This window comes from Pipistrellus hanaki, assembly GCF_964339955.1.
Source record: "Pipistrellus hanaki genome assembly, chromosome: 14".
Lineage (NCBI taxonomy): Eukaryota > Metazoa > Chordata > Mammalia > Chiroptera > Vespertilionidae > Pipistrellus > Pipistrellus hanaki.
This window is the reverse complement of record NC_140516.1, coordinates 50,778,010-50,797,292: the sequence shown is the minus strand read 5'-3', so window position 1 is coordinate 50,797,292 and position 19,283 is coordinate 50,778,010. Positions and strand designations below refer to the sequence as shown.

The window sequence follows — 19,283 nt, the reverse complement described above, 5'->3', positions numbered from 1 at the left end:
CTGCCCCGTGCCCCGGGGGCCAACCTGGCTGCCCCACAGCTCAGGGACTCAGGGAGCCGGCACCTGCGGGCTGGCTGGTCCCCCCCGTGCCCCTCGCTGTGGATTCTGGAACCGACTGGAGGCTCAGAGAGCCGTGCTCTCGCTTACCAGGGAAGGGGACGGTCCGCAGGGGTATTTTGATGGGCGCCAGCGTCAGGAAGTGGCAGGGCTGCACGCCGGAGGGGGCCGGGCCCCCGAGTCCCTCGGTGTCCACGGAGACCATGGCTGCGGCCGTGGCGGCGATGGCGATGGCGGGGCTGCTGCCCACGGGCTTAAGGCTGTTGTGGCAACCACCTGCGGGAGAGGGACAGGCGGTCAGCAGGGGAAACAGATGCCACTTCATGATGCAACACACGAGCACAGCGAACAAGAGCGGGGCCAGCCCTCTTTCCTGGAAGCGGACACCGTGTGCCTCTGTCCCAGAGGGAGCGTGACCAGGTCCCCGCTGTCCAGGCGACGAGCACACAGATCTGCAAGGGCCAGCAGCCGCCACATGGACAGCCACCAGCTCCTCAGAGGAGGGGCCAATTTTTTTAAACTTCAACTTCTTCCAACACCACATCTTCAAAACAGACTCGCCCAGGCCGTGGTATTTTGTGGAAGAGCCACACTCCAGGGGCCAAAGAGCCGCATGTGGCTCGAGAGCCGCAGCTTGCCGACCATGACCCTCACCAGCCCATCACACTGGGTGCTGTCCACTATACACATCCGTGACGTGCACAGCAGAGGCGTGCCTGTCAGCCGATGCCGGGAGGCTGTGACCGCCCCGTTCAAACGCTTCTGCTTCCGTCTGCCTCGCCCTCCAGCTCCCCAGGTGTTTTCCCGGGGACTCACCCGCCCGATGCCCAGCTCAGGGACAGGCCTGCCGCTGTGGCCCAGGGGTAAGCATGGACGTCACTTCCTGTTCACACAGGGGTTTGCCATGAAGGATAAAGTCGCTGTGTGCTGAAGGATGGATGCTAAGGCGCAAGCTGTTTTGTCAATGGGAGTGTGGGGACATCTCTATTCCCGGGGGACAATGTTGTTGTCAAAAAATGATGTGCCAACTGAAAAGGAAAATGAGGGAGCGAACGGATCTGCCTGTTTAAAAACAAACGCGTGGAAAGCCAGTGAGGGGCCTGTTTTGCATTCATTTGGTTACGAACCAACTCCAATGAGTTCCCGGAATCCACTGACTATTATCAGTGCAGACAGGAAGTCAATAACCCATAGCGACAAGATTCTTTCCCGAATTGGGTGGGGGGTGAGCTGGGAGGAGGCCCGGGCCTCGGCCAGGAGTGAGGAGCGCTGCCATGAGCACAGGGCCCTGGGCGGGCACAGAGTCTGGCTCCCACCGCCAGCACAGGGCCCTGGGCGGGCAGCGGAGTGCAGCTGGGAGGCGGGTGCTGAGAAAGCCCGCTGCGGGGTGCAAGATGAAGGGGCAGGGGAGGGGAGAGGGGAGGGGCCTGGTGTTCTCCTGCACCCCCACCACGGTCGGGCATCTCCAAGCACCTCTGCTCACCCGTCTGCAAGGCTCCGGCGGAAAGCCGATGCCGCAGGAAGCGTGATGCACACAGACACAGGAGCCAGATACATGAGCTGCCACGGAGCCAGCCAGGCGGTGCGCGGAGCCAAGGACACCCTGCCTGGGATGCTAGCTGCTTCCCCTCCCCCCACCCCCAGCCCCCTCCCTGGCCCCCACCGGAGCCTCCCGAGCTGACTCTTGGAAGAGGAGCAGGCACTCAATAAATTGTGCCCCAGGATAAATAATTAGCATAACTTGTTTTCCCCAAAGGGCCTCGGAGAATCCCTGAGCTGAGTAAATAACAGGGAGATAAGAGAGGTCCAGCCGAAGGAAAAATAAGAAAACTGCTAAGCCAGCTGAGAGATACGCCGGAGATGCTATCCCGTAAGGATTACTTATAAAAAATCAATGTTTTAAGCAAAACAGTGATTAACCGTGTGCTTCCCTCGGCGGTGGCCCGGGGAGGCGAGCTGGCCGGCGGCGGCCGGAGCCAAGCTCCGAGCTGGGCCTGCGCTGCCCTCTTATCCATCACCATCACCGCCGTCTTGGCCACCCTCGCCAAGAGCTGTGTGGGCACATTCTGTCCTGGGGAACCTGCTGGTAGCCATCCACACCTGTCTGCTGCCAAAGACAACCATCCGGGGAGGTCTAGGACGCTGGGTCTGACCCCAGGCCCTCTGCAGGCCGGCCCCGCCCCTCTGAGACACCCGGGCCACCAGGGCATCTGAAGGACTCCCCTTGGCACCCACCTGGGCCCTCTGCCCAGGCCCTCTGCCAGCGGCTGGCACGCTCACTTACTGAAACCTCCACTGGCCTCAGCAACACGGAGGAGACAGGAGTGGGGGCGGGGGCAGGCAGGCTCTTATAAGACCTCAGGCAGAGAGGGGTCACACGACTTTTGAATTCACCGAACGGGCACTGAGTACATTTCTCTGAAATGCTTACTTAAGCTCCTGATTGAGCGGTTTCTCTAACGTACACCCGCAGATACATGGTTGAGAGCCCCACAGACACACTAGGCGTCTCCTGCTACCCTGTCCCACCAGGAGCGATGGCCACGTGTGGCTACTGGGCCCTGAACTGCGGCTCACGGCCTGGGATGTGCTCCAGGTGTGACACGCGCTGGGTTTCAGGAACAAAGCCAAAGAAAGGGAAAATGTCTCGTTGATAAGTTTATGTTGGTGATACGGTGAAGTGATATGGTCTGGATATTGGGCTAACTAAAATAAATGACTGAAATGAATTTCACCTGTTCTGTGATGTCTCTTTAAAAAATATATATTTTTATTGATTTCAGAGAGGAAGAAAGAGAGAGAGAGAGAGAAACATCAACGATGAGAGAGAATCACTGATCAGCTGCCTCCTGTATGCCCCACCCTAGGATTCAAGCGCGCAACCCGGGCATGTGCCCTGACCGGGAATCATTCATGACCTCCTGGTTCATAGGTCAACGCTCAACCACTGAGCCACGGCGGCCTGGCTTGCTGTACCTTTTGAAATATGAGTGCCAGAAAATTTTAAATTCCACGTGTAGTTCACATCATATTTCTGCTAGAGAGTGCTGCTTTAAGGTAGGCACCAACATCTGGAAACTTCCAATAAGACAAAAATGAGGCGAATAGCCCTCATTTCCCATGTCCACGTTTATGGAATTCTGACGCCTCCTTCTGTCATTCCCTCGGCCCCATCTCGGCTCCAGTGTAAAGAATCTGAACCACATCTGAGACTTAGAACTGTCATCTTGCATCGAATTGATTCATTACTTTGTGGAATGTCACCCATAAATCCAAAGGGGAAAAAAAAGATTGCCAGACATAAATTCCTCATTTTTAAAAATGATATAAGTTGTGTTGGTAAACACAGCCCTCGCTTAAGTTTTTCATTATCCAGGCAGCCTCTCAATTTTAGTTGATGCCTGAATAATTTACCACGGGGTCTGGAGACACAACCAATTTTCATCCAAATGGCACCTTGAAGTACGCGTGATACAGACAAAACAGAAAGCAGTCACCGGGGGAGCTGCTCTCCCGTTCCTTCAGGGAGGGTAGACGCCTCCCTCTGGTCCGGAGCAGCGCCTCAGGGGGATTACCTGTGAGAGCAGGTGGGGACCCCCAGCACGGAAGATGCCATTCACGTGATGCACTCAGGTGCCCGCAGCTAACACACAGCTGGCGAGGGGCAGGACCGTTTTGAACCCCGGGCAGACTGGCATCAACGTCTGTGCTGTGCTGTCCCTTCTCTCAAAGCAGAATGTTAGGCCTCTGGCGAGGGAAGGCTGAGTAAGCGTTTTCCACGTGCCAGTGTTTTCTGGCTTCCCCAGATGGCCCCATGTTGGGCGCCTTTGGGATCGCCCCGTCATTTTCTCTGGAACTGGAGCTAAACGGGAACATACCCACAGGCCATGGAGCAGAGCCTGCCCCGCACTCACACGCCTGAGAGGCCCCGAGGGCCTCCGGGCAGCTCTGAGCCTCACACACATCCCCATCTTCTGCTCAGATCGATGCTTTTCCATCACAGAGAAGCAGCGTGTCTCCCGCAACGTGCTAAGCCATGTTGGGGCTCCCAAAGCCTTCTCTGTGCAGCTATGACTCCAGGTCTCCGGGTACCGGTGCCCCGTGTGAGGGCGACATCACAGGATGGCGTCCAGGGAGCTGGATGGTTCTGGACCAGGACTGCCCGGCTTCGGCGACACTTGATCTCTGACCCTCACAGCATCACCAGTGCCCGGACACACAGTCTCCGGTGGGGACAGATGGATGCATTCCGGATAGCCCTCTGTGGGGATGCTCGCTGTGCGGGAAGCTGGTGCTGCCACCTCTGCTGGAACCCAAGGATCCACAGGGCATGTTTGCAAGGATGCAGGGAGAGACCTCTCCGCGGGGGTCTCCGGACGCCTGGTCCTCCAAGGACCCTGCCCTCAATCTGACGTGTGGTTAAAGATACACCTGTGTCGCCCGCACCAGGCGGCACCCTTTGGGACAAGTGGGCTGGCTCCACCATCTCCTCTGTAGGTGTCTGGGGTGGACGAGCCCCAGCAGCAGGTAACACTCTCATGTTCAATGGCATGAGGACGAGAGAGGCACTGGCATGTGTCTTATGGCTTTTGTCTGACTCTAAAAGCAATGCATGTACATTAAAACTGGAAAATGAGCCCTGGCCGGTTTGGTTCAGTGGATAGAGTGTCAGCCCTAGACTGAAGGGACCCAGGTTCCATTCTGGTCAAGGGCACGTACCTCGGTTGCGGGCCTGATCCCCAGCCCCGGTTGGGGCGCCTGCAGGAGGCAGCCGATCGATGTGTTTCTCTCACATTGATGTTTCTCTCTGTGTGTATCTCTCCCCCTGCCTTCCACTCTCTCTAAAAGTCGATGGGAAAATGCCCTCTGAGTGAGGATTCACAACAACAAAAAGGGAAATAAGAGATATTATAGAGCTGGAAATAAAAGTACCCCTTACCCCAGCCTACAGCAACAGAAATAGCCACTATTACAGTGTTTTTCAATCTTTTTTGGGCAAAGGCACACTTGTTTCATGAAAAAAATCACGAGGCACACCACCATTAGAAAATGTTAAAAATTTTAACTCTGTGCCTATATTGACTATATATAAAGTAATTCTCTTGAATAGGAATCAAATAAACACAAAGAAAGTATTTTATAATTACTTTATTATGAAATATTAAGTAAACAAAATAGTGAAAAATTATAAAATTCTTGTCTTGTCTGCACCTACGGCACACCAGGCAACATCACAGCGGTTGAAAAACGCTGCACTATTAACATCGTGGTGTGTCTCCTTTGGTCTGTCGTCAGTGTGCACATGGGTGTGAGCGTGTGTCCAGTGCTCCAAGAATTCAGGTCATCTGGTTCAAGTGGTTTGTCCCCTGCTTTTAAAAATTTACTAAAATATAATAAAAGCATTTGCTTTTGTCTAAACAATCTTCCAAACGTGATGTTATTAAAAGTGGAGGGTATTTTAAATAGTGGTGTTTCACAATTCGCTTGACACTTATCTAGTCAAGGACATTTGAGATTTAATTTTCCTCTTGGGATTGTAAGTTGTCACAGGTTCTTTCTGTAACCGGCTGTATACATGAATTCACTGAGTGAAATTATATGAACATTTTAAAGGGCCTGAAAGTCCAGTCAGTCGCATGACTCAAAACACACGACTTCTAATAGTTGTGGAAGAATGAACACTGTTCTCTACTGCAAACACGGAAAGGAGCCAAGATTTCTGAAAACCTGTGCCAATTTATGTAATAGGAGAATGCTACATTTTCTGGCTTAAATTTGCATTTCCTGAATTACCTATGAGGAAACCACATCTCGCACAATACTCATAATTAACAAATAATAATTTATGATTATGCTGTGAGTCCTCTCTTTGTATCTATTTCTTTATTATGGTACTAGGACATTGTCCTCCATAACAATTCTTTTAAAACTTATTACATTAATCTATATGTAGATTAGAACATCAGTACCACATTTTAAAACTGATGTGACTTTAGAATAAGTTAAATCCCTCTTACAGATTAAAAAAAAAAAAAACATATACAGGGTATCCCAAAAAAATGTATATACGTTAACAGCTGGTAGCTCAATTTTGAAAATTAAATGTGTTTTAGTAAACATTTCCTTTCTAATTATTCAAAGTGTCTGTATACATTTTTGGGGGGCATCCTATATTTGTTCATCTCAGGTGTATATTCCAAGATCAAGATTTTTTAGAGATTTCAAAAAGTAATATAATTAGCATTGTACTACATCCATAACTTAATTTGCAAATAATTAATATCTCACAATATTCTATTTTTCCTACCCAAGTCCATAGTGAGTCTCTCCAGTTGAAAATAATTCCACAAATTCTTAGTTTTTTTTTGTTTGTTTGTTTCCTGCTTCCAACTGGGAGTGGGCCTAAGCCATCAGTCAGACATCCCCCAAGGACTCCTGGACTGGGAAAGGCTATAGGCTGGGATGTGGGGACTCCCCCCACACACACACACACACACACAAGTGCACAAATTTTGTGCACTGGGCTTCTAGTAGCCTAATGAAAGAATATATTTTTTCTTATTAAACCCATATATCTGATGTCATTGCCATGTTTTTCTTATTTTCATACAAGTTCTGCAACGATGAAATTCGCTCCACTGAGTCCTGGCAGGTGTTAGCATTACCATACTGCTACATTTTCATTTTTTCAGTAATACTTAAGGATTGTTATGGCTCCCTTTAAAACTGAAATCTGACCATATAATTTACTTGCTTCTGTTTGTTTTCTATTTTCTAAAAACATCAGTAAAATGGGTAAATAACTTCCATAATCTATATTAGCATGTCGCCATTTTCTATGTCCTGAAACAAACTATAATTACTAAAGATTCTCCTTGGAGTTTGGGAGGCTTTACCGGTGAAGACTGAGACGGGGCCAGGCTCAGAGGGCCAGGGCTCAGGGACAGGGGAGAATTAGTTCTCTGAGCAGAAGTCCGCTCAGAGGAGGCAGGAGTCCTGAAGGCATCTATGTAGGTGTCCATCTTGATCCAAGTTGACCACCTCCCAGGAAATAGCTAACCTAATCACTTAAAAATTACTAATACTGAGAAAAGATATTTCCAGTTAATGTATTTCTGTTTTTATAACCATCAGTGAGGAAAGCATGTTTAATCAACTGAATTGATTTTTGTGTTTAAAACTATAAGTGTTTGCCTTTATTCTTATCATCTGCTTCCTCAGGTTTTCTTTAGTTTCCTCTAACTTTCTATTGCTTTGATTTGAAGTGGATTTACGCTGGTCCCCACACTTTCATAGCTCACCCCGTCATCACTTCGAGCTTTGGATCTGCTCTTTAGCGCCACTGCCCACAACTCATCACTCCTAATAGCACACCTCCTGTTTGCCTCTCACACAAAAGGTCTGGTTTTGCCATCTGGGCTTGCTTCGTTCCTCTCTGTTTGGTAGTCTTGTAACTTCCAGGCGGCTGGGTGTCTCTTTAGGGTTCATCTTTCATTTTTCACGTTCACTGCACTGTGGCAGGCAGGTGAGATCCCCCACTATCACTCTGTCACTTTTTTGAAGTGTGTTTCATGGCGCTATTTTTTCCTCTTTGCTATTATAGCAACTTCCAACAATAATAGAGTGGATAACAGCCCCAGGAGCCCCACGATCAAGTCACAACATCCAGTCACCAGGTGGCAGTGGGCGTGTTTCCTCATGACACGCACCCCCAGCCGCATGCCTGGATCCGAGCACACGTGTGGTGGATTGACCTTATCCTCCCGTTGCAGTAGTCGACTCTCAAGTATAAGAGTTTTTTTAAAAAGCGTAAGCACAGCCGAAACCGGTTTGGCTCAGTGGATAGAGAATCAGCCTGTGGACTAAAGGGTCCCAGGTTTGATTCCGGTCAAAGGCATATACCTTGGTTGCAGGCACATCCCCAGTAGGGGGGTGTGCAGGAGGCAGCTGATTGATGTTTCTCTCTGGTCGATGTTTCTAGCTCTCTATCCCTCTCTCTTCCCCTCTGTAAAAAAAAATCAATTATATATATATATATATATATATATATATATATATATATATATATATATATATATTTAACACCTGTCACACCTACAGGCTGATAAGATGAAAGTAATTCCCTTATGTTTTCAAGACATAGTCAGCGTCTGGATTTCTCCAGTTCTCTTTCCATCTTTTTCTTTCAAACCAGGGTCAGGTAAACTTCACACACAGTTCTGGGTGTGTCTCTTATGTCTCTTCCTTTTAAAAAACAAATGTTGAGTGCACTCGCGTAAAAATTGCATTCAGCCAAAGTCACTCCTTTTAGGTGCACAGTTCTCAGAATTTCAATAAACACAATCATGTAACCACCACCACAGTCAGATAACCTGTCCACAACCCCTAACCCTCTCCCCCCACAACCCCATCGTCAATACCTTCCTCCAAACCCTAACCCTACCCCTGGAAACCACCGATCTGTCTCTGCTCTTAAGTCAGAAAAGGGCAGCGTGTATGACGTGGGTGTTTGCTTCTGGATGGTTTCACTTAGCATCACGGGTTCGGGGTCCAACCGCTGGCTGCTGGACCAGAAGCCGTGCCTCGTTATCTCCACCCTTGTCCATCGCTTCCCAAGTAGCGGACCTTCACGCTGTTCCCGGGTCTTGCTGCTCACAGACAAAGCCTCTGTACACAGCTGTGCACAGGTGTCGGGGTGGGCACTGTTTTTCTTGGGTGACTGTGTAGGCAGATTACTGGGTATCGGATGTGGGTCTGCCTGTGAGAGACGCCCACACTGACCCCAAAGTGACTGCATTCCCACCAGCAAGTTCTGGAAGGGCCAGCCGCTCCCCGTGTGCTGAAGCTACAGCCCCTCTGAGAGGCATGTGGGCTCTCACCGCGGACTCGGGGTGCCTGGCCCCGACGGGGACAGCCAGCAGCTTTGCCCATGCTCATTGCCGTCCACGCATCTGTGTTGGCAATGCGTCTGGGAACACATTTTGCCCACTTTGTTGGGTTGTTTGTTTTCTTGTTCTTGGCTTGTGAGAGTCCTTTGTGTATTCCGGATATCAATTATTTATTAGATATGTGCTTTGCAAGTATTTTCTCTTAGTATTTGGCTTTTCTTTCCATTTGATTCGAAGTACTTTCAAAGAGCGGCAGCATTTAATATGGATGAAATCTAGTCCATCCATGCATTTGCTTTTATGGCTCACGCTTTGGTGTCATATCTAAGAAACCTCTGCCTAATTCGAGATCACAAATTTCTCTTTTATGTGGCGTGTGTGTTTTTTTCAGAAGTTCTAGGGTTTGGAGTTTTATAATCACACCTCTCATCTACTTCGAGATAATTTTTGTATATGATACAAGGTATTGGACAAGGTTTGGTTTTTGTTTTAAAGACCAGTCCCCGGACCATTTATGGAAAGTCAAGCTTTTCTCTATTGAGTTGCCCTTATGCCTTTGTCAAAAAATCAATTGACCACGTATGTGTGTGCCTATTTCTGGAAGGTCTATTACTATTTCTATTGATCTTTGTTCTTATACTTTCACCAATTCCACAAGGCCCGAATTCTTGGAGCTCCATCACAAGCTTTCAAATCACTTATTTATGCTTCCTCCACATTTAGTTTTCTTTCTCAAAACCGTTGTGGCTACTTTGCTTCCTTGGCTTCCTATGCCAATTATAGAATTAGCTTGTAAACCACTATGACACTGGGGTTTTATTTAGGATTACATGGAACTCATAGGTCAACCTGGAAGGAATTGGCATCTTAACATTGAGTCTCTCAGCCCATCAACACAAAATCTCTCTCCATTTATTAAATGATTTCTCTAACCAATGTTTTCTAGTTTTCTGGGTACATATTTTGTTAGCTTCCTCTGTAAACATTTCATGTCCGGGGTGCTTTAATGTACTACCATTTTATTTTAATTTCCAATTGTTCGCCACCAGCAATACAGCACTGCGATTGAATTTTCACATTGACCTTGTAGCCTGCAACCTTGATAAACAACCTATTGGTACTAGCGGCTCTCAGTAGACTCTTAGGGATGGTCTGCATGCCTCGCTTTGTCTGCACAGAGAGACAGTTTCATTTCTTCCTCCCTACTCTGTGTGCATGCTTCTCGTTCTTTTTTCTTGTTCTTTATTGCATCGGGTAGGCCTTCCAGCACAGGCTTGCATGGGAGAGTTGAGAGCACAAATCCTCGTCCCATTCTCCATCTCAGAAAACATCAGGCGTTCAGTATGAGATATGACTGTAGCTGTGGGCCTTTCATGGATGTTCTTTGTCAGTCTGATGACGTCCCCTTTAATACTGAGTTGAATTAGAGGTTTGTTGGGTTTTTTTAATATCTGAATAGATTTTGAGTTTGACAAATGTATTTTCCACATCTATCGAAATGATCCTGCTGTTTTTCTTCTTCGTTGTTCCTGTAAAGTAAATGACATTGATTTTCTAACGCTGGGCGGGCATCGCATTCCTACAAAAAGCCCTGCTGGCTCACGGGGTGCTGTGAGCTGTGTACATCACTAATATTATGCTGAGGATTTTTTTTTTTTTTGCACTAATGTTTATGAAGCATATGGGCCTGTAATTGTCTTTTTTATAGTATCTACGTATTCGGTTTTTGTATCAGAGGGATGCTGACCTAAAAAAAAAATAATAATAATACGGTAATAACTTGCGAAATGCTATTCCTGCTTTTATTTTCTGAAGCAATTTACTTAGACGTGGTGTTCTTTCCTCGTTACACTCTGGGCAGGGGTGCAGTGAGCTGTCTGGGCCTGGTGCTCTCTGTTGGAAGAACAGAGCTGCTTCAGTGCTTCTGGTTATCCATTCTTTGTTTCTTCTGGAGTAAGCACAGGTAGGGGTGACTTATAAGACTCTGCCTGTTTCTTCCAGGCTGTTAAACTCATCGCCATGAGGTCCTCTATATGGTTTTCCCATTAAGTTTCTGTACTAAAATCTATAGTGATGCCTTTTGCTCATCATGACTTCAGCAATCTGTGCTGTCTCTCTTTTTTCTTATACTCTATAGCCAGGGGGTTTTGACTGTACTGGTACCGATCATTCTTTAAAAAAGAACTTTTGCTGTTATTGATTTTCTTTATATTTTTCTCATTTTAGGTTCTTTGATTCCTGCTCTTATCTTCACTATAATATTTCCTCTGTTCGGCCTCTTACAGGTTAGCTGTCCCTTTTCTAGTTTCCTAAGATGGGAGCTTAGCTCGTTGAGTTGAGGATTTTCTTGGGTTTTGTGGAGGTGTTTGGGTTTTGTTTGTTTTTGTGAGAGCGTTTGAGGTCTAGTCTCTGGATAGCTGTTGTAGGTGATTCCGTCTTGTTGACTGTAATCGTGGGCTGTGAGTTAGTGCTCCAGAGCGTGTTCCTCTCCCAACAGCAAGTCTGTACCTTTGACCAGCATCTATCACGTCCGCTTCTTCCAGCCCTGGCAACCGCCAGTCTGGTCTCTGCTTTTTCAGATGTAGCTTTTTTAAGATCCACAGATAAGTGAGATCCTCCAGGGTTAGTCTTTCTGCGTCTGGCTTTTCTCATCTAGTCTCATGCCCTCAAGGTCCATCCATGTTGTCCCAAATGGTAGGATTTCTTCCTATCTCCTGGCTGAGTAATATCCAATTGTATTACATGTACTGTATCTTCTTTTTCCATTCATTTATAGGTGGATCCGCAGGTTGTCTCCCACACCTTGGCTACTGTGAACAATGCTGTAATGAACATGGAAACGCAGGTACCTCTTCGATATCCTGCCTTCATTTCCTTTCTGTATATGCCCAGAAGTGGTATCACTGAATCACATGGTACTTCTATTTTTAATTGTTTAGACCTCTGTGCTGTTTTCCATAACGACTGAACCAATTTACCTCCCCAGCCATCATGCCCAGGGGTTCACTTTCCCCCACATCCTCACCAACTTCTTGTTATCTCTCATCTTTTTTATAATAGTTATGGAAGCAGGTGTGAGGTGATATCTCATTGTGGCTTTGATTTGCATTGCCTTGATGACTAGTGATATTGAGAATCTTTTCTTGTACCCGTTGGCCATCTGTTTGTCTTCTTGGACAAATATCTGTTTTGTTTTTCTGCCCAATTTCTAATCAGATTGTTTGTTTGAGAGTGTTGTTATTGAGTTGTATGAGTCCTTTATATTTTTGAACTAGAGGCCCAGTGCATGAAAATTCGTGCACTTGGGGGAAGGGGGTCCCTCAGCCTGACCTGTGCCTTCTCTCAGAAGAGGAGTCCTCAGGGGAGGTCTAACAGCTTAGGCCTGCACTTCTGTGGGAGCTGACCTGCGGGCCAATCCGGGGACAATGCCAGTCCAACTGTTGCTGATGACTGAACTTAATACTCTCTTTCATGGCTTACATAAATGTCATACTACATACCAAATACAGGAAAAAAATCAGGCAGAAGACAAAACTCAGATCATAACAGTTCACAGGATAGAAATGGTTCGATGTTCTTCACAGTGAAAGCCACAGGACCCAAAGCCTTCCGTTCACCTGCCCTCCCTTTTGGGGGACATTCAGCCTCACATCTCATGGTTATAGCACTGCCCATCCCCAATGGTCCACCATCTCAACAAGCATCGATACTGAGACTTCCTAGAACTGAGCCCTGTGAGACCACATTGTCCAACCAAAGGTTGGTCATCAAGGCATCCTTCAGATTGATTTATAATCAAAAGGGGGAATTCTGGAAGAAAAAGGGGTTCTACAGAAAGTAACCTCACACAGTGATCTGACCATAAATTCCCAACTGGGTAGGTCATGGTGGGTAGTGACACCCCAGGCTTCTAACTTCTTTTTTATTAAATGTATTGGGGTGACATTGGTTAATAAAACCCTACAGGTTTCAAGCATACAACTCAATAACACATCATCTGCCCACTGCATTGTGCCCTCGTCACCCAGAGTCCAATCTCTTTCCGCCATTGTTTATCCCCCCTTTGCCCTCTCCTTTAGTGAAACGTTATAAGCCAGCCTTGTTCATTGTTCCTGTGCATCTACCTTAGGGCACCTTTGAAATAACAAAAGCAATTACCACCCTCCAAAGAGTACATAATCTTATTAACTATTCTGTAATCCGATCCCTGCCTAGCTTTCTCTAATCTTCCCTGGGTTCCCTCCTTAATTTCAAATGCATAAAAGAAGCTGCAAAAACGATTATCTCAGGAGTGTTTGAGATCTTGCTTCCCGGCAGCTGTCATCAGTTTCGCTCAAATAAACTCTTATTAAAAATTCTCCACAGGTTTGGATGATTCTTACATCAACAGCTTCTTCAACTAAAGAGATATTTAGTGTGTTCGTAGTATGAGTGTGCCAACAAGAGGTTAAGGTACACTGCAAAACGTCTATGATACTCAAGGATGAGCTGAGAGTTGGGAAGTTGACGCAAAGATTCTGCCTGACTGGTTTAACTAACTTACCTCTTTTTAAACTTAATTTCTAATTATCTGGGTGACAGCTATTGCTGATGCATGAGGAAATAGAAATATTATGCTTACGTATACCAAAAGAGCCACCTGCAGCCACGAATCCTTGTGTGAACCCATGCAGCCTAACCACCTTTCATCATCATTACACGAAATAGGAAACATAATCATCTTCTTGAAAAATGTCTATAAATGCACGTGTGGATGCTGCTCGTGTGGATTTTAATAACGCGGTAATGCCTAGTTACCGGGCAAGGACAGAAGGCAAGTTTCAGTCAAGAATCATTAAGGCCCATGAAAAAAAAAAAACAAATAACGAAGCTGTTCTTCCTGACTTATTACTAAACAAGACCCCTAGCAAATTAGAAGACGCAAGGTAGGCAAACAGAGCAGCCCGCAGACCTCTCTCCTCAACCATCCCGTTAGCCACAGGGCATGTCCTTATTACTAAATTTCAGAGACACCCGTCGAGACGTGCGTGGTAGGTAGGAAATTACAGGAAGCTAATGTAATTCTGAAGTCATAAAATATTCCATAATGGAGGGTGTTGCAAGGTAATTCTGGCACGGGCAACATTTGCTTTTATAATATGATCGTATGTTAAGGTGATTTTAAAAATCAATTTAAAAATTCATAAGACGATTCCGCTCTCCTGTTACTATATGGGTTTATTACACGATCTTTCATGCAGGGATTATTTCATGGGAGTTTATTCCCAGACAAGTGTTCTTTCAGGTCACCGAGACTCCAAAGACAGAACAAAACCAGTCTTCCAAATAGTATGTGCTTCTCTACACCATGCCCGGCACCACCCGCTATGTGAGGTCACAGAAACCTCACATGTTCTGCAGACTGGGCAGCGTTGACGCATGCACCTCGCCCCACATGAGTGTCCTGATCACGTGGTGCCCCTGTTAAGAGCTACCAGCAGAAGCTGTGGTCCAATTCTAAAAATGAAGCACCAAAAATATGGTCCTGGAAAATCCCTTCTGCCATCTCTTCGATCTTAAATCAAATTCTTAAATCAATCTTAAATCAAAATCTTAAATCAAATTCCATGCCCCCCCCCAAACACAGTGAAGTTACCCCAAACTCCATTTCTTTACCAAAAGGAAACATGCCAATGAAAAGAAATGATATGTTACTGAACGAATGTAAAAGAATTGTTTCATTAAAATGGCAAATGCAGTGTTCATTCCTAGAACTGGCTCACGTGTGGCTAGAACAAAAAGGAGGAAGAAACGTAAAAAAGCACGCGGGCACGGCTAATTGGGCACCAACCTGGTATAGGCTGAGGTGCTAACACCACTGTGGGAAGAGACCTGGAGGCAGGCGCTGGCCTGGACAGAGACACAGCTACTTGATTTGCCAATAAATGAGGCTTTTCATACCCATGGAACAATCTTGATTCCTCGGGATATATCCACGTTGAGTCCAGAGCAAAGGAATTATTTAAAAAGATCTGTCCAAAAAAGAAAGCAAGTGTGACATTTCAGACCATGCACATGAGAAAGACGAAAGACGACTGTAAAATATCTGTCTTGTCTTACATTGATCAAATGTTGGAGAGTCTCTACGCGGGGCTCTGTAAAAGCATCCTCCTCCAAGCCAGAGGCCCACCGGGCTCCAATAACAATGCCCATGAAGGTGCCGTGGTCTGCGCTGGTCTTCCACGACTGACCTGATTAATTCAGCACAGCAGCCCGTGGACAGACTGAAGAACCATCCCCAGGAGGTCCTTTGGCACAGACTAGTCACCATACAATTTTTCTTTTCTTTCTTTTTTTTTTTTCCTTAAGTTTTCAAATGAAGCGTAATCAGTACATTTGAATTCAAACGCCAAAATAGACCACCAGAAAGAGGAATGCTTAAAGCAGTCGTAGCAAGAAAAGCTCGCTTTTAAAAATGTATACTTGAATTACATCGTGTTTAAGGCCAGCTGCTGACCCATTGTTACAGGTTTAAAAACTGAATTTAAAAATTGTGAAGAGTAGCTTCTGATTTCCAATGGAAAATTCTATATCGTTCTATGGAATCTAAATATATTAAACTAAAATGAAATGCCACTCCCTTCCCCCGCCTCCCCCACCCCCCACCCCCTCCAATCTGCTGGTGTTTAACAGACTGATCTTGTTCTGAAAAGATCCCTCTTTAGACCTAGAAGGTCGATCCTGGTGCAATTAGCAGAGAGAAAACACGCTGTTTTCTATTGTTATGGAAACACCCAACGACTTCATAACTGACTCCCACTTATCCAATGAAACTACTTGCATGTTTACCTTACAATTGGGCATCCGTTTGTCTATCCAACCTTTCCCAGCAGGAGGTGGGAGAGCAGATGGGCAGACATGTGGGAAAATGGGCACCAGCTCCACAGTGGAAGAGGGGGACAGGCCTACGGGAGGAGAAGAGCCACCGAATAGCCACTGAAACCCAAGAAGAGAGAAGGGAATGCTCGTTAGCCCAGATCTATCAGCTCTAGTTTGTCCCAGGCTACGGGGGCAGCTGCTTTCTAATTTTTTTAAAAATGGAATTAAAAAATATATGTATTTAACGAGGAGAGAAACCTCCTCTTTCCCCAGTTAAAAATAAATAAATAAATAAAAACCCACACGTCTTAAAAATGGATACCGTCACAAAGCATGATCCACACTGCACTCTTCGATACTGAGAAAGAACTTTTAAGCACCAAACCACGAGAGCCCGGTGAGAAGTGGGCTTCTGCCTGAGCTAGGAGGAGCCACAATGGAGAGGGGAGGTGCTGGGGCGTCCCTGTATGGATCTTGAATTCTCTTCAGAGGCAAGCGGAGAGCTGTATGTCATGATAGTCCCTGCCAGTATCACATTCTGCATGAATGATACGCATCTTTTTAAAAGACAAACACCAATGCTATTTTCAAAATAAAGCTCATGAAGGAACTAAGATTGAAAGTTGCCCTCGCCTCTCAAGTGCTAACAGATTCCAAGGCAAAGGAGAGGAAAGGGCGGCTCGTCGATAACCGAAGATCCCCAAGCACAGAGTGAACCGCGAGCAGCCAGAGGGGCAGGCCGGCTCGGAGACAGTCTCCCTGGTTACAACAACTGAATCGTCACGAGCAGAGAACTGACAGAGCCGTTGCTCCGTGATGTGGAATGCTTCCACATCTACTTCTTTTAAGATCATAAAAGCATTTTTTTTTTCTTAAATTTTCCTGTTACGTGAAAATGTCCCTCTGGTTCTAAATATTGTCATTTCACAGAAAACATGTAGCACAAAAATATTTTTAAAAAGAAGAATAAGATTTTTTAAAAATATATTTTTAAATTTACACCCCCAAAAATGCAGTGTTCTATAGAGGAGGGGGAGAGAGAGAGAAAATGCAGTTCCTGGGCATCATATACCTCTAGTGGCAGCACTCTGACATAGCAACCCCTGAAAATGCCAAAAAACCTACCCACGTTTATTCAATAAAACCCGATATGAACTGCATCGCACATCAAAATAGGCATCCAGGACTGCATGTGTGATGTTATCATCAGGTCTAAAGACCAGTGTGGGCGGAGTTTAACAACATCCTTAAGGAAAACTCACAAGATACGATGGGAATAAAATTAATCAAATGGTGGGTTCTCACATACCACTCGTTTGAATATGCTAATGAAGACTACCCTTGGAATAGAACGCGTTTTCCCCTGATTTAAATGCATCCGCATAGTTAAGAGAGCAAACAATGCACCTTGCCCAAACCAGCCTGCCTTGCTGGGTTGCACCATTAACCAAAGGTACAATCACTTTTCCTTTTTTAATTCCGGGTTTTCCATGCCCAAGTATTCCAAAGTGCAGGATGGCGTCAGCTAGCTAAGGAGGCGGGCTCCGGTGGACCTCGGCTGGGGGTGGGGGCGGCGGTTTATCGCCGGTCACATTTCTCGGTATTGAAGGCAGGATTCCCCTGCAGCTTCCACCGGCTTGCATTCTCTTAAGCATTGTCCTGAGGCTATTTTCACACCGAAGAGAAAAAAAACAACAACACACAAACCCCAACCAGATCGGAATCAGAAACAGCTGTCGATTCCCAGCTTGATTTCCAAGTCTGGGGAGAGAGACTGTGAAAGTATTAACTTCTCTGCCATCAGCCGGCTCCCGCGGCGGCGGCTTCAGCACCGCGCGCGCTGGACAGCGGCCCCGGCGCCGCCGAAGTTGCGGCCACCTGGGTTCCAGCTCAGGCCTTGGGGTGCGGGTCCCCAAAAGGCTTGGCTGAGAGACCGAGGAAAATACGGAAAGACTGCTTCGGGGGGCAGAGCGGGACGGCAAAGAATGAACTTTGTGGCCGATGCACGGCTGCCGGGCTGGCGCCGCTGGCTGGGGAGCCTGGACCTCCGGGGGCGGGAGAGCGCGGGCCCCAGGCCGGCCGCCCGGGCCGGCGAGGGCTGCGCCGGGGCAGGGGAGCGCGGGGACCCGAACCCGGGACCAGGACCGGGGCGGGGGCGTTACCTGCCCGGGGAGCAGCGGGTAGCGGTGCGCGGCGCTGGCGGCGGCGGCGGGGTCTGGCGCAGCGGGCAGCGGCACCAGCGGCAGCAGCGGCTCGCCGGGGGCTGGCCAGCCGGGCGGCCCCGGGAGCAGCGAGGCGGCGGGGGGCCGGGCCGCTGCGAGCAGCACGGGCGGGGGCGCGACTCCGGCGCCCAGCCGGAGCAGCCCGGCGGAGCCGGGGACCATCCAGACCCAGGGCGGCGGCGGCGGCGGCGGGTCCGCATGCAGCGGCCAGAGGAGAGGCTGCCGCCGCCGCCGCGGGAGCCCGGAGCCCACCAGCATCCTACATGCCCACGCGGGCGGCGGCGGCGGGGGCGGCGGGCCGGGCGGGCGGGCGCCGGGGGTGCGGCCGGCCGCGGCGCGGGCTCCGGAGCGAACTCACTTGGTTCCGCGGCGCCGCCGCCGCCGCCGCCGCTCGCTCCGCCCCTGCCCCGCGCGGGGAGCCCCTCCTCCCGCCCGCGTCCTCCCTCCGAGCGCGGCCGCGGCGCAGCCCCCGCCCGCCCGGACCTCCGCCCGCCCCGCCCGCCGCCCCGGACTCCCGGCCCCGCCCGGCCGCCCGAACCCTCCCGGATCGGACCCCGGGCAGGCGGGGCGGCGGGGCGGCGGGGGCGCCGGGAGCTGGGGGCGCGCCTGGCCCGGATCCCGCGGATGGCGCCCCGGCTCCCGGGCGGCCGCGGGGAGCCGCTGGCCCTCGCCACGGTGCGCAAAGCGCCGGAGCCCGGAGCCCGGAGCCCGAATCCCCGCGGTGGCGAGCGGAGGCCCAGGTGGCCGCGCTCCAGCCGGGCACGTCCCGCCGCCGGGCGGGGCTGGGGCGCCAGACGGGGCCGCCGAGCAAGGTCCGCTCTCCGCCCGGCTTCTCTGGGGTCAAGGGCGCAGGGCCCGAGGGGGTGCTGGTTGCAGACCCCGGCGCCAGGCGGCACGGATTGTCGCCGGGGAAGAGGTTTCTTTCGGGGTGAATGTGCCAAACACTGTCCCAAGCCCCCAGCGGGCCCTCCTTCCGCGGCCCTACCCCGCGCTCCGCTAGCTTCTGTGCAACGCGCCGGGAGGTCGCCTCCGGGCCTTTGCACGGGACGCCCTCGTTCTCGCGAGAAGCCCGCTGTAAACCCGATGGGGTTCCCCAGGCACAGAGCTGTGCTCCTGCTGCCAGGGGCCACGGACAAACCCTTCTTTTCCCCACCCCTGCCTGGCCCACAGCCTGGCTCAGCGCTGCCTCAGAGCAGTCACCACCAGGCGGCGAGCTTCCCAACAGCTCCCCAGACCTCCCTCAGGCCACAGACCAGTC

At 49.0% G+C, this 19,283-nt stretch overlaps 1 protein-coding gene across 1 annotated transcript in view; it reads right to left on the bottom strand.

Moving 5' to 3' along the window:
- The window catches only part of TCERG1L (transcription elongation regulator 1 like), a gene marked incomplete at its 5' end in the record, with an annotated part of 77,783 nt that extends 59,500 nt beyond the window's left edge, over positions 1-18,283 (bottom strand). Inside the window, 4 exons of the mRNA XM_084904398.1 lie at positions 148-333; positions 14,776-14,956; positions 15,774-15,920; positions 17,966-18,283. Coding sequence (XP_084760524.1) covers positions 148-333; positions 14,776-14,956; positions 15,774-15,920; positions 17,966-18,283 — 832 coding nt within the window. The remainder of the gene's footprint in view (positions 1-147; positions 334-14,775; positions 14,957-15,773; positions 15,921-17,965) is intronic.
- Positions 18,284-19,283: the final 1,000 nt, after the last annotated feature.